The sequence below is a fragment of the Xyrauchen texanus genome, chromosome 17, assembly GCF_025860055.1.
Source record: "Xyrauchen texanus isolate HMW12.3.18 chromosome 17, RBS_HiC_50CHRs, whole genome shotgun sequence".
NCBI lineage: Eukaryota > Metazoa > Chordata > Actinopteri > Cypriniformes > Catostomidae > Xyrauchen > Xyrauchen texanus.
The window spans coordinates 20,972,230-20,986,253 of record NC_068292.1 but is presented as its reverse complement, the minus strand read 5'-3'; the positions used below and the strand labels follow the sequence as shown (position 1 = coordinate 20,986,253).

The 14,024-nt window shown below is 39.1% G+C and overlaps 1 protein-coding gene across 2 annotated transcripts in view; it reads right to left on the bottom strand.

The window, feature by feature from the left end:
* The window catches only part of LOC127658093 (ephrin type-B receptor 5-like), a 66,547-nt gene extending 52,920 nt beyond the window's left edge, over window positions 1-13,627 (bottom strand). For both annotated transcript variants that reach the window (XM_052147191.1, XM_052147192.1), the window contains exon 1: window positions 13,525-13,627. In XM_052147191.1, the coding sequence (XP_052003151.1) occupies window positions 13,525-13,588 (64 nt within the window). In that variant the 5' untranslated portion in view covers window positions 13,589-13,627. The remainder of the gene's footprint in view (window positions 1-13,524) is intronic.
* Between the last annotated feature and the right edge of the window lie 397 nt (window positions 13,628-14,024).

Here is a 14,024-nt window from a genome sequence, read left to right as displayed (position 1 = left end):
TTAGTGCCAGATCTATAAAATATGGGGTTGTCCTGTATTTAAAGATGGAATGATGATCGTCCCGGGCCAAGTCAGACTTCGGATGGACGGTGAAATCTTTTAAGGGCAGGGGTTAAATTGGGTCAGAATGAAGAAAAAATAAGAACAAATTGGCACCTTGTTTGCAAATCCATTCCATCATATGTATGCTTCAGTCCATTTTTTGTTAGATGATGATATATTTCACACATTAGTGAGTTTACTTGCTCAAAAAAAAAAATCAATTATATAACATTAGGCATTGTGCCTTTCTCTGGTTCAGTGGTTCTCAAAGTGTGCCCCCCACTTCAAATTAACTTCACTTTCACACATTTAACAAAAATAGTGACAACACACGCAGGAACCAATGAGTGCAATTTCTTCTCCTCTGCCTTTTCTCCTTCCTTGTTTAAAATTTCTCCTGCCAACGCAGCACGTCCTCTGCGTGCAGTTCTCGACAGCCCAACGTGTGTAGGCCTGAGCGGTGTGACAAAGACTTTCTCACGCGTGCCACTTTCAAATAGGTGAAAAGGTGAATTAACACATACATTTCAGCCTGTTCCTCACACAACCCTATTGTATGGCTTAAGAAGAATTGAAATATAAGGCACGAGTGTTATGGACAACTTTTATAGTGCTTTTATGTGCTTTTGGAGATTGGACAACCACAACGATCCTGTCATTCGTCAGTCTTATGTTTCACTGATAAAAAAAGTCAAACTAGTTTTGTTATATGAAGGCAGAAATTTTCATTTTTAGGTGAGCTATTGCATAGGCCTATTAACATTGCTCCAACACGGAGCCTGGTTTACCATATGGGCCATGCACTTCTTAGGTCTGTTTTTATTTTTAGTGGTTATTAAAGTTTTCCAGTATCACTGATCTGGTGGAAATTATTGTGCATAGGTCTGGACTGCTGCCGAGTCAGAGCGTATATGCCGCTGTCACATTGTACCTGTTACTTTTCTCAGTGCTGGCCAGTATGGGCCAGTCAGTCTTTTATTAGTCCTGGATGAGGATTTTAAAAATGCCTTTGTAGATTCTGCTTATGCGATTTCCGTTCACAGGTGTGAACCCTTGCAGATATTACATTTTAGTTAAAATAACTATCCAGTGTAAAACGTTTGTCTTGTTTCAAAGGCCACTGTTCTTGTCAAATGCAGTCCCTGGAAGAGGCAGCATATTCAAGTGTGGCAACGTTCTGTAGAAGAGCACAAGGCAGCGTGCCCCCACATACAGATGTGCATTCTGTTCCATAGATTTCATGAAATATGCAACCAACTGCCATCAGTTTTGACACCCACTGATCTCTAGTTGCAATTCTGCTTAGTTTATTAAAAAGCTTTATATCCAGAGCTAATAGTTACATATCCAGGACCACTTATATCAGAACCATAATACCAGTACCAAGAATTCACCAGTGTTGTAGTACACAAGACTGAATACGGAGTCATCAAAAATATACAGTATCATGAGTGCATCGACTTATCTGACAAACATTTCTCTGACTGACAAAATAAGTGATTATGACTTGTGTCCTCTGTCAGCTGTGTACATAATCAGAACTAGAGATTTTGATATCACAAATTTTTTTAGCCACTTCTTTTCAGTGAATTAGCCAAATAAATATCAAAAAGGTCTGAAATGAATTGCTCTGTATGATTTGTTTGGACTGCTATTTCACTGAATCATTTGTAGTAGTGTCTCACTCAGTAAAACAGTATCAGGATATTGAAGAGCACTCTGCTGGGTAAAGTTGATATCTACCTACAATCATTTGAAACAAAAGGCTGCTTTTTTTAAAAGGTAACTTTAAAAAAAAATGTAATGGAGCTGTGTCATGTGAATAAGGGGTTGTTCACACTACACACGCTTTTCTGTCCATCCTGTTTTTCAGGTGTTGTTTTATGTAAATGTACTAAACGGACGTCTTTGACCATTGCACTGTATATCACTGTGTTTTCAGCATCTCACGCAGGAGAGTCACTGTTTTTTATAAGTTCTTTTGTCAAGTTAAAAGGAACTTCAACTGTTAAAAATGTGCCTCAAGACACCTGTGTTCTACTATATTCGTTGCACAGCGATTTGCTTTTTAGCACAAGATTGTGTGTGTGGTCTGAATGGCCTCTAAGTCTTTTAGAAAAGCTTTAGCCATTAGCAATATAAATGCTAATCATACTGAAGAAAATGTAAAAATATGGCTTAACGTTATCAGAATTGAGTGGTTGGGTGTTGTTGAAAAACACTTGAGGTTTCTGTGAGTACCCTGAGATGCAATCCTGCAGGCGGAGGTAAGCAAACATGCTTGCTTGACATACTATGAATGGAAGTAGTGCAATTCAAAAGAAATTCGCAAACAAATTGAAAGTAAAGGTTTGTATTGTTTGTATTGCCATGCAAAGCCACATAGGAACCTTGCACTAAATTTTGTTAACACTGAAATGATACACTTTTATCCCTGACATGCCTTTTTTTTGTGCATTTTAAAATAATAATAACAACATTTAATTAATAATGTTTTGTTTTTATTATTCAATTATAAAAGGTTTTTAAGTTTTTGGGGGGATGGGGAGGAGGGGTCATATCATGTCCCTTGTTGGACAGCAAAATCATTCAGGGGTGAAAATGTTCAAGGGGGAACCCTGTACTTCCTGGTTTCCATGGGACCAAACTCCATTTCTCTAAGTGAATGCATTAACTTCCTGGTTTTCACAGGAACAGAATGCATGTCTCAGAGTGAATTAATTTACTTCCTGGTTTACATAGGACCAGAATCCTCTCTCAGAGTGAGCATTATTACTTCCTGGTTTACATGAGACCATATCCCATGACACTGAGTGAACATGATTATTTCCTGGTTTCCACAGGACTAGAGCCCATGTCTCGGAGTGAACACCATTACCTCCTGATTTCCACAGGACCAGAACCCATGACTCAGAGTGAGCAATTACTTCTATGTTTCTACGGGACCAGAACCTGTCTTGAAGTGAACACAATTTACCTCCTGGTTTCCATGGGACTACAACACAAGTCTCAGAGTGAACACTTTTACTTCCTGGTTTCTACAGGACCAGAATCCATGTCTTGGAGTGAACATGATAACTTCCTAGTTTCCACAAAACTGCATGGGACCAGAACCCATGTCTCAGGGTTTCTTCCTGGTTTTCATGGGACCAGAAGCCGTTAGGACTGAACACAATAACTTCCTGGTTTCCCCAGGACCAGAACCCATGTCTAGGCGTGAATATTTATTACTTCATGGTTTATAAGGGACCAGTATCTGAGTCTCGGAGTGAGCAATTCCTTGCTGGTTTCCACAGGACAAGAAGCCATGTCTCAGAGTGAATACAATTACTTCCTGGTTTCCACGGGAACAGAATCCGTGACTAGGAGTAAACACGGTTACTTCCTGGTTTCAACTGGATCAGAAGCCATGTTTCAGAGTGAACACGATTACTTACTGGTTTTCATGGGACCAGAAGCCGTGTTTCAGAGTGAACACAATTTCATAATGGTTTCCACAGGACCAGAAGCCGTGTTTCAAAGTCAACACAATTACTTCCTGGATTTCATGGTACCAAAACCTGAGTCTCGGAGTGAACACAATTACTTCCTGGCTTCCAAAGGACCAGAAGCCTTGTTTCAGAGTCAACACGATTACATAATGGCTTCCACAGGACCAGAAGCCGTGTTTCGAAGTGAACACAATTACTTCCTGATTTTCATGGGACCAGAACACGTGTCTAGGAGTGAAAACGATTGCTTCCTTGTTTCAACAGGATGATAACCCTGAGCATGAAAAGGATTCCTGATTTCCACAGGACCAGAAGCCACATTTTAGAGTGAACACAATTACTTCCTGGTTTTCACAGGACCAGATCTTGTGTCTCAGAGATCAGTAGCATCACAGGGAAAGGTGAACACTTTGAATTGATACAAAAGTGTTTGATGGTAGTTGATACTTGTCAATAATTTTACAGAATGGGGTTGATTTCAGGATACATGACTATTGGGAATCACTATGTCAATTTCCAGTGTTCTAATGTTGGAAGTAATGTTTTTGGGTGAACAATACCTTGAAAGTTTTATTTTTTTTGTTTAGTTTTGCTTTATTTTGTCTCAAATTCTTTTTTATACCTTTGTATAATTCTGTGCAGCATGCATATAATAGATTTATATATATAAAAAAACTTTCCTTTAATAAACATTATCTTTATGTGCTAGGTTTTAGAATGATGTGTGAGTGTCCAGCATTAACAGTGCTGTGCCTCTGTGAGTTGTGTTCACTTGAGTGCTCAAAAATTGCTCTCACTCTGGGGTGTGGGCTTGCTTGTGAAAGGCTAATGCTTTCTGTATTTTATATGGAGACTCTGAGTATGTATGTTGCTTTCTAGGTTCCCAGAAGTGTTAACACACAGTGCCACAGTTCACGCTTCATTAGTCAGTCCTGCTTGAGACAACTCGCTACAACATTAATCCTGCTGTAAAACTGAAGGTAGAGTTTTCTACTCCAACACCTTTAAAAGGATAGTCTCATACACACATCACAGGACTTTAACTTGACTATACCTACTCCACACTTGACAATCATATTTGTACACAACATACATATATGATATTCACTGTACAGTGGGGCTGAGTCCACTTGTAAAATGTTTTCTAATTTAATAAAGCTTAACAATTAGAGTAAAATGTTTTAATTAATATTATTCGTTACCAAAAAAAAAATTTGCAATCTTAAATGTTCTTATTCATTTTACATTACATTGTTTTACATTTTTCAAAATCTTAAAAGCTTAGTTTATTTTCAGGTGAAATTAGAATTTGAATCCCAGATTTTTGACATGGGTTCAGATATTTGGACCCAACTTTATGTATACAAATGCATTTGATAACAACTAGTCTTTATAAATATATTAGTGCAAAAAAAGTTCAGCACACTTATAACCAGAGGGTCATGACAGAGCTAATGTGTCACTGACTCCACAGATTCCTTTTGGTTGCAATGTGTTTATGTGTGCTTGTTTATGTATGTAACTTTGGCAGCTTCTCCTTTATATGCTCCAGATATCTATATGTACAGACAGTCACCCTACCCCTAAACCTAACCCTCACAGAAACCTTATGGTATTTTTACATTTTTCAAAAATATATATTTTTTAAGACAATTGAACTACAGGGACACTAGGGGGATCCTCATAAACCACATTGATAGCATAATACCCTTGTGATTGCTAGTATGCAATCTAAAACAATATCCTCATAAACCACAAACACACACACACACACACACACACACACACACACACACACACACACACACACACACACACACACACACACAAACACACACATATGTTGGTCTACATATCATTATGCAGAGTTTTATACTGTAAAAACTATATATTCTATCCCCTAAACCTACACAAGCACAAACACAAACAAACAAACCTGCAGTCACTCCCTCATCACCAACAAACTACAGAAATGGAAAGAGAGAGAGAGACAGGGATTAACATAATTCCAGCTTTAAGTTCAAGCATGTCAGTGTATATAATCAGAACTCCTCATTTTGGGGCTAGCTTGAATTTAAGCTGTCTGTGGTCTATTAAGAAATGTTCCAACTACTTTGGCTAGCGTTAGGTAAAGGTTAGGAACAAACGTTTCTAAAATAATGTTAACAGAATATTCTTATTACATTATTCGATAAAAGTTCTCACATTGTTTGGAGAAAACTTCATAGTACAATATTGTTCTAATGTCCATTAAACTAAAATTCTGAACAAACTCAAAGTGGACAAAAACAGGTACACAGTGGACAGGTATAGTGAATTGTGCTATCTACTATGAAAACGAGACATTTTCAGATTCTCACAACCACAATGTAACATTTGGAAAATGTTTAAAGGACATACATTTGTTAGCTGGTCTGTCTTTCACTAAATAACACTGCTTATGTCTCACCAAGGCACTTGCAGCACCCTTCTTTTTCTGTAGCCTGCAGATGCAGACCTGGACAGCTTTGATTTGGCCCTAGGGGCATGCTGTATTTTTCAGCTAGATCTCATCAGTGGCTTGACCTGTGCAGCCACCGGTTCACCAGGGGACAATAAAGGGTTCTTTTCTCTTTTTTTATTTATATTTTCTTTTTTCTACCCTACCTTTATTTAACCATGTTAGTCAAACTGAGCTGCACAAAATGCATTTGCAAAAATCTTCCCTTGCAGCAATGGAGGGTGAATCATGGAACATACAGTAACAAGCAACTCTGCCATCGTTGCTCTTTGTGGGTTGACATCTCCACTCTTTTTTTCTAAAGTACATTGGGCTATTCAGATGAACGCTGGTGCATCCAGAAAGTTAGTACCATAGGGCAAATGTATAAGACCATACAAAATTGACAATTTTGCTCTGTAATCTACACTATTATAATGTTTTGATTTTGTATATGTTAAGGTAAATAGGCTTCATATGGTAACAATATTATTTAAATATTATTTAATAGGACTGAATCAGCTTGACTGCATTTGGTTACACCAATGAATGTCATTTTAAAGAGTCAGGTCAGGTGCAAATAACTTCTGGAAAACTACTAGAAATAGCTTGACCAGCTCAGTTTTTTGAGCTTGTTCTTTTCTGTGTTGACATATTTCCTATTGCATCAGGAATTTGGGGTGTGACAATTCAAAATAGCCAATAACTTTGAATTTACATCACCACTATAAATATGACTTGCTATACGAGCTGCCTTCAAATCGCATACTGTCCGAGAATGTACTGCATTTAACAAAGCCGTTAATAAAATATGTTCTTTAGGTGTGCAGGTGAGCAGTACTAATACAATCCCAGACATATTTCATCCGATAACATTTTCTGACTTGTGCCACAGTAGTCCTTCTGTCGGTTTGGACCAGACTGGATTGCCTTCATTGCTCTTGTGCATCGACGAGCCCTGGGCACCCAACACCCTGTCGGGTTTGTGGTTTATCCCTCCTTGGACCACTGTTGGTAGGTAATGTAACATCAGGACCAATCAGACACACAATTATTCATTATTTAATGAGTAAGCCAACAGATGTCTCAAAAGCAAAGGTCCAAGTAGGCCCAAGCCGACTCCGTTATGTCTGCGCCCCCACTGATAATTATCAAGCCTTTCACTGTCTTTGCTGCCACTTCCCCAGGAAAGAGGGGACCCCCCATTGACATTCCAAGTGGGGGAAGTTAGCTACATACCAGAGCATTCTTTCCCCCATAAGAAATGGACTCAAAGCCCATAACAACAGACTTTACTTCATTAAATTATAGACAAACTGTCTATACATTCTCATGTGTATCCCCAGGACATTGTGTATAGGATAATTACTCTCTTGTAAAGTGTTTTATATACTGTTTTATGCATGACTTATATTTATATTTATATTTACGCATTTGGCAGACGCTTTTATCCAAAGCGACTTACAGTGCAGTTATTACAGGGACAATTCCCCCGGAGCAACCTGGAGTTAAGTACCTTGCTCAAGGGCCCAACAGTGGCATCTTGGTGGTGCTGGGGCTTGAACCCCTGACCTTCTGGTCAGTAACCCTGAGCCTCAACCACTGAGCCACCACTGCCCCCATGGCAGGATTACCAGCTAATGTAAAATTATTTAGTATCATGTTTCCTACCAAATTAATCCTTGTGTGACAATGGTATATATATAATTCTGACAGCAGGCATTGTATGCTTGTTATATTAATCAGAGCATAAAGGGGCTGAAACTAACCCCAGTCATGCAAATGAGTCAGCTTCCAAACAAAGGCACATTTCCCATTTGGAAATTGCACCTTTTTCATTGGTCAAGCCAGAGGGGGAGAGACCTCCAGCAGAAGTTAAAAGACACGTCCCACCTCTTACTCTTCCTCTTTCCCCTGACTCTCTTCTGCTGTTCGTGTGGGACCAGGACGTCCCTGCTTTGACCCTGAGGCTGCAGGCCGGCAGGCCTCAACACATCAAGCCATGTGCAACTACCTCAACCATAGAGCCAATGAACACCACCGTTCATCATAATTTCTTCATTCAACGTGGAAGAAATTGGTTGCAACTTCAACACCATCGACCCAAGGAACCATCAAACTTTCTCCTGCGACTGCATCCGGGCTCTCTCAACAGCCAAGGCAATCGCTAGTATCATAACAGTAACTAACTGAACATAGATTAGTATAAGATGAAAACCCCTTTGTAACAAATGTGCTTTTAAATTAAGAGCTCAATGGTTCTCTCAGATGGTCAAAATGACTCTTTTCATGACTGTATTTCCCCTATTTGGTTTCATTTTATTTTAAGTTTTCCCTTTCCCCTGTATGAGTGTTTTGTGTGTATGTTCTTGTTTAGATTAGTTATGTGTTCGTATTTTAGTTAAAAAAAACTTTTGTTAACATTCTTGCAAGCTGATTATGGTCTGCTTGTAAATCAATGTAAATTTAACGATTATATCTCAGCTCCATGCTAAGAAAGAGTTATTTTTGTGTGGCCATGAAAACTATCCTTTCCAAGAATTGATAGGCAATCAATAATGAATGTTTGCTGGATGAACAGATAAACTGATTGTAATGTTAATTCAGCTACCTCAAGTTGATTCTATTAACCGATCCAAATGTTCATAATTAAATATAACGAGTTATGATTGATTATTCATGTTTCCCTTTTAATGATATTTTGACTGTGGTATATTTTGATAAATAATCTCATCCCAATCTCAATTTTATTCTCTAGTTATTCTCTAGATAATTTTATTTAATCTAGTTATTTGTCATTTATCTAAATTCGCTACATATATCGGTGTGAGAATCTGGGCATTTTAACTGATTACTGTTTGTTTGCACATAGTGGAACACGCTGACGTTCATATGCGTCAATGAAACAGTTTTCATTAGAGTTGACCCAGATCACCAATCTCTGGTGTTGGTTGCTATGGTGACGAAAGTTCACAGGAAGTCCTAAAGAGACCCTTCCGGGGCAATTCACCACGCATGCACAACCTGTCGACGCCATAGTGTAAACACAGTACAGCTAAGCTAATAGCATAACACAACACAGCTACACTAATCAGTTAGTGAACTTTCATTGAAACCACTAAATACGCTACAGTACTCACCACTGCTACCTGGGAGCACACCACAAGTCTTGCCATTTCAGAGATGCTCTAATCCAGTAGTTTGGCCTTAAAAATTTGGCCCTTGACAAAGTCACTCAGGTCTTTACTCCTGCCCATTTCTACAGCATTTAACATGTTGACTATGATAAATTAATGTTCGCTTCTAATCTAATCTACCCAGACCTTGACATGTGGCCTTGTTAGGAGATGATCAATGTACTTTGATTCACCTGTGAGTGGTCATAATGTTTTGACTCACCAGTTTATATCACTTACAGTTAAAAAGAACTGCCTAATTAGCGGGTCTCTGACATTTTTTTCAGCATTTTGAATCTGACATCTCCTAAGCTCCTCTCCAGCACTTCAGAATCTTGGCAGTTGTAGCATGTCATCAGAGTTTTTATGATTTATTACTACTGTTTTATGAATATTGAGGAGTATTCAAACATACTGCTCAATTTATATGATATTTTAGCATACTATATAGTTGGGAAGCATGCAAACTAGGACACAGGGTTGCTATTGCTAGGCTGCATCCTAAAACTGGAAAATGCAGCTGTATAGAATGGTAGGATGTCAGTTCACTTGGCATCCATCTTTGCACATGCTCCAAGGCAACCATTTTCCATGTAAACAAATGGCATGCAACTGCAGCTCCTATCATTACCGAAATGAAGTCTGACAACATTGGTATCATAAACTGTACTTCTTTACCTCAGATTTAGCTAAAAACACTTGATTGTAGATTGACAGATGATGTAAAAAAAAAGATTGTAAAAAGATTGGCTCTTTTACCTGTAAGGCGGGACTTCCATTCTACATCCGTTGGCGATTTGGCATTCCCAAAAGTGCATGATGAGTCATCAATATTTTTGTTCTGTTTTAACTGAAGAACTCTACATTTTAAATGCTGATATCTGCTAAAAGTTAATTTTTTTCACTTTTATGAGTACACTAGCTGTCCTCAAACCTTACAGACATGGACTAAGTTTACACATATAACAGTGTAGCCTATTGGCTATGTTATTTCAATAGTTTGAGTTTAAATAGTTTAGTGTCAACTTTCCTTCCTATTGTTATTCCGAACAGCCTTCATGACTCAAACCTGGTTCCTGTATACCCTCTCCCTTGTTATATTGATAGTGGCCATTCTTTATGTGAGTTAGTGAATTTGTGAGGTGAGTTATCGGAAGGGTTGTCATTGTCGGGGGGAGAGGGTTAGCAAAAGATGGGAGTGGAGGAGAGCAGGGTGATGCGGTTTGTCCTGGGGCAACAGTTTGGACTAGGTTGAGTACATATCCCACATCTAGGCAAACTGAGCTGCGTGACTCAATACACTGACAGCAAGAGACCTCGCGAGATGATTACGTACACACACACACACACATGCAAACTACACACACATATATCCAACCCAAGAAGAACTGGACATGAAACAGACCTAGAAATGAGAAAAGCAAGCCCAGTGAAGCTCAAGCCTTGGTGGCTGAGGGACATTTTCATGGCCCTGGGTGAGACATGAAATAAAATCTCTCTCCATGCACCTCTTCATCCTCTTCTCCTCCTTCACAGCTCCCTTTTTTACATGGGCGTGGGTGTAAAAGCAGCTTTTAACAGAATGTGGGGCTTTTAAATCATTCTGTTTCTCTCAGCTAGCAACACCCTGCTGTGTCCTCACACACACCCATTTCAACACAACACCCCTGCAGAGTCAAGTGATGGCTAATTACCACTAAAGGTGTGTTCAGTAATTTTTATAACCAGACCTCAGGGTTTGACCTTATGTTGTTGTCTTCAATCCAGACTGACAGCACTCTACCAGGTATAAACACTCTTTATTTCTCTCTCTCTGAGTAGAAATGGAGTTGGGTTGTGTTTTAAGGAGTTCTCAAACTTGCCTCGCATTGTCAGAGAACCAATGTCAGAGAAAAATGGTCTGAAAAGACCAGCATGAACTTTCTTGTTGGTCTGAGTAGTTTATGCAGGTTTGGTGCTGGTCTAGCTGGTAGACTGTCATAGCCATGTTATGGGAGGAGGACACCTACTGTAAGTAAAAGTAGCTGTAGGAATTGTGATGTCATTTTCGCATCCTTACATTACGGATTCGAGCAAATGTAGATGAAGTTTTGTCTATTAAGAGTTGTGGTAGAAACCCAATCAGGTATGGGCCAGATCACTTAAGGACAAATAAGTACAGTGTTTGTATAACTATTTCTTTTTTATAATTTTGCTGTGATGTGTCTTATTAATTTTGTTGTGAAGTGTCTCATTAATTTCGTTGTGCTACTTATTTCGTTGTGTTGTAGCTGATTTCTGTTGTGCTGTGGCTTTTCCGATGTGTTGTGGCTTATTTCCATTTTGTTTTCAGCTTTTATTTGTTTTGTTAATTTGGTTGTGTTGTGCACAACTCGGCGACCATAGTAGCTAGCCAAATTTAGATTTTGTGGCATGCCCTCATCCTCGTAAACCCTATACAAAATTATGCAAGGTACAGTAACATTAAATACAGGTTCACTTGCAACAATGATAAGTGTGGTTTGTGCCAGCCACAGTTTGATTTGCACTGTGAATTATTGGCTACAGTGAGTGGAAAACCATCAAAATTCAAGAGACATTTAGAAGCCAATATTGAACCAATACATGCATTTCGATACTTGACACTTGTTTACTTTTGTACAATAAACATTTTTGGTACTTTATTAGGTCACCACTTGATGTCCAGTGTAAAATCTGTGTCCTGAAGCAAACCAGTTGAGAACCACTAGTCTGAAGTATCTAATGAGCCCAGAAAAGGTGTCTTCAGTTGCAGACAGTAAATTGCCTTACAGAGATATTGAAGCCAGGAGGCAGAATGTGAACAGCCAGGCAAGGTCTATGTGAACGCTATAGTGCTAATTAAAGGTGATGAAGGTTGTAGGTCTTTGCTATAGGAGGGCAGGTAAAGATGTTTGCTGCATTAGTTTACAGTTATGGGCCTGAGGGAATGGCTGTGGAACTAGTTAAATGTGATGAAAGGTATGGGTTTCAGGGAACACCTATGTGTACTTGCCTTGAATAATAAGAGCCTATGTTATGGGACCAATGGTTACACTGAAATATTACATGGTTTTATTTGAGTGAAAAATATGATTTAACATCACTGAATCAATCTAAATACATTAGGTTACACCAACAAATTTTTTTTTAAGGGAGAGATCATGTCGAAATAGGAAGAAATCAGGTAGAAATTTTAATGTTTTGTACAATATGTCACATACGCACACAGTGCAATAGCAGTGAAAGCAAAAATATATAAAAAGTTGAGACTTTAAAACGAGACACACATACGAAATACACACATAATACCATACACAAACATTTCCCTACACCCATACACAAATAGACTTTGTTGCAAGGCACAATGGCAGATTCAGATAAAGTTAGAATAAATAAACAAATAAATAACTGTGTCAAATACAAGCTTCTGTGAGACAACACGTTCCAACAGACTGGCATTCAAATACCACACACACACAAACAAACACAAAAATGAGTCACTGAGAGCTCGCTCAGATTTTTCACAAAGAGCTCAATATGAGATGCCAACTTCATCAATCCATCTATTTAAACTGCTTATGTCTCTCTGTAACACATTGACTAAAAACACAATTTAGCGAATTGAAAAATGGCACATAATTGACAGAGAGAAAGAGCAAACACCAATGAAAGGCTACACAGATGTACAGTGAAGTGAGTAGGGTGTCTGTATTGTTGCATGGCTGAATGTTTCTTGAAGATTGGTGGAGGGCCATTATAGCAGTTATAATATCAGAAAAGGGGGCAGAAAGTTGGGGGGGTCTCACTTGGGTCAGAGAGAGACAAAGGTCGCACAACAAATTATTCACCCCTCCGCTGGCTCTGTTCTACACTCTTTTGTTAAAAGTGAACACAGCTTGGCAGGGTCCATAGAGAGCTCTTCAATTCACAGTAACATCTCATAAACATATGCACTCATTATACAATATGAGGGTCTGTATACTGTAGATCCTGAGACACACACACACACACACACACACACACACTCCAGCTGTGTGCCAATGTTTATGAAGGTGAAGTATCAGAAACACAAACAGACATACAAACAAATTTTGAATACTTTGGAAAGACATGCACACATAGACTTATAAATGCCAGATGGCAACACAATGCCAGACAGGACAGGACAGTAGCCTAAAAGCCAGCAGATAAATCCCCCAAACACACACACACACACACACACACACACACACACACACACACACACACACACACACACACACACACACACACACACACACACACACAGACAGACAGCAGGGCCAAGTGCACCAGGGGAGCAAAGGAAGTTTCATACCTTCTTCAGCTGAACTGGGCTGGACCACAAGAGAGAGAAACACAAAGATTTGCCACATTTCCATCAGAGCAACACACGAGAAGTCCACAGAGCAAGAACACGAGCAAGGGAGACAGGAGAGAGAGAGAGAGAGAGAGAGAGAGAGAGAGAGAGAGAGAGAGAGAGGGAGGAGGAGTCTGTCTGCTCTTTTTTTTATCTCAGATTAAAGGGGGGAGGGGGAGCGGTGGTGGGGGGTATTTATGTATGATTATAATTATGGCTGAGAAGTCACTGAGCAAAGAACGAAGGGAGAGAGACACTGTGTAAGATAGAGAGAGATAGATAGATAGAGAGAGAGAGAGAGAGAGAGAGAGAGTGAGAGATAGATAGATAGATAGATAGATAGATAGATAGATAGATAGATAGATAGATAGATAGATAGATAGATAGAGAGAGAGAGAGAGAGAGAGAGAAATGGTGGGACTGGTGAACTGGCTTAAGCCACTCAAAGGGGGCAGCAT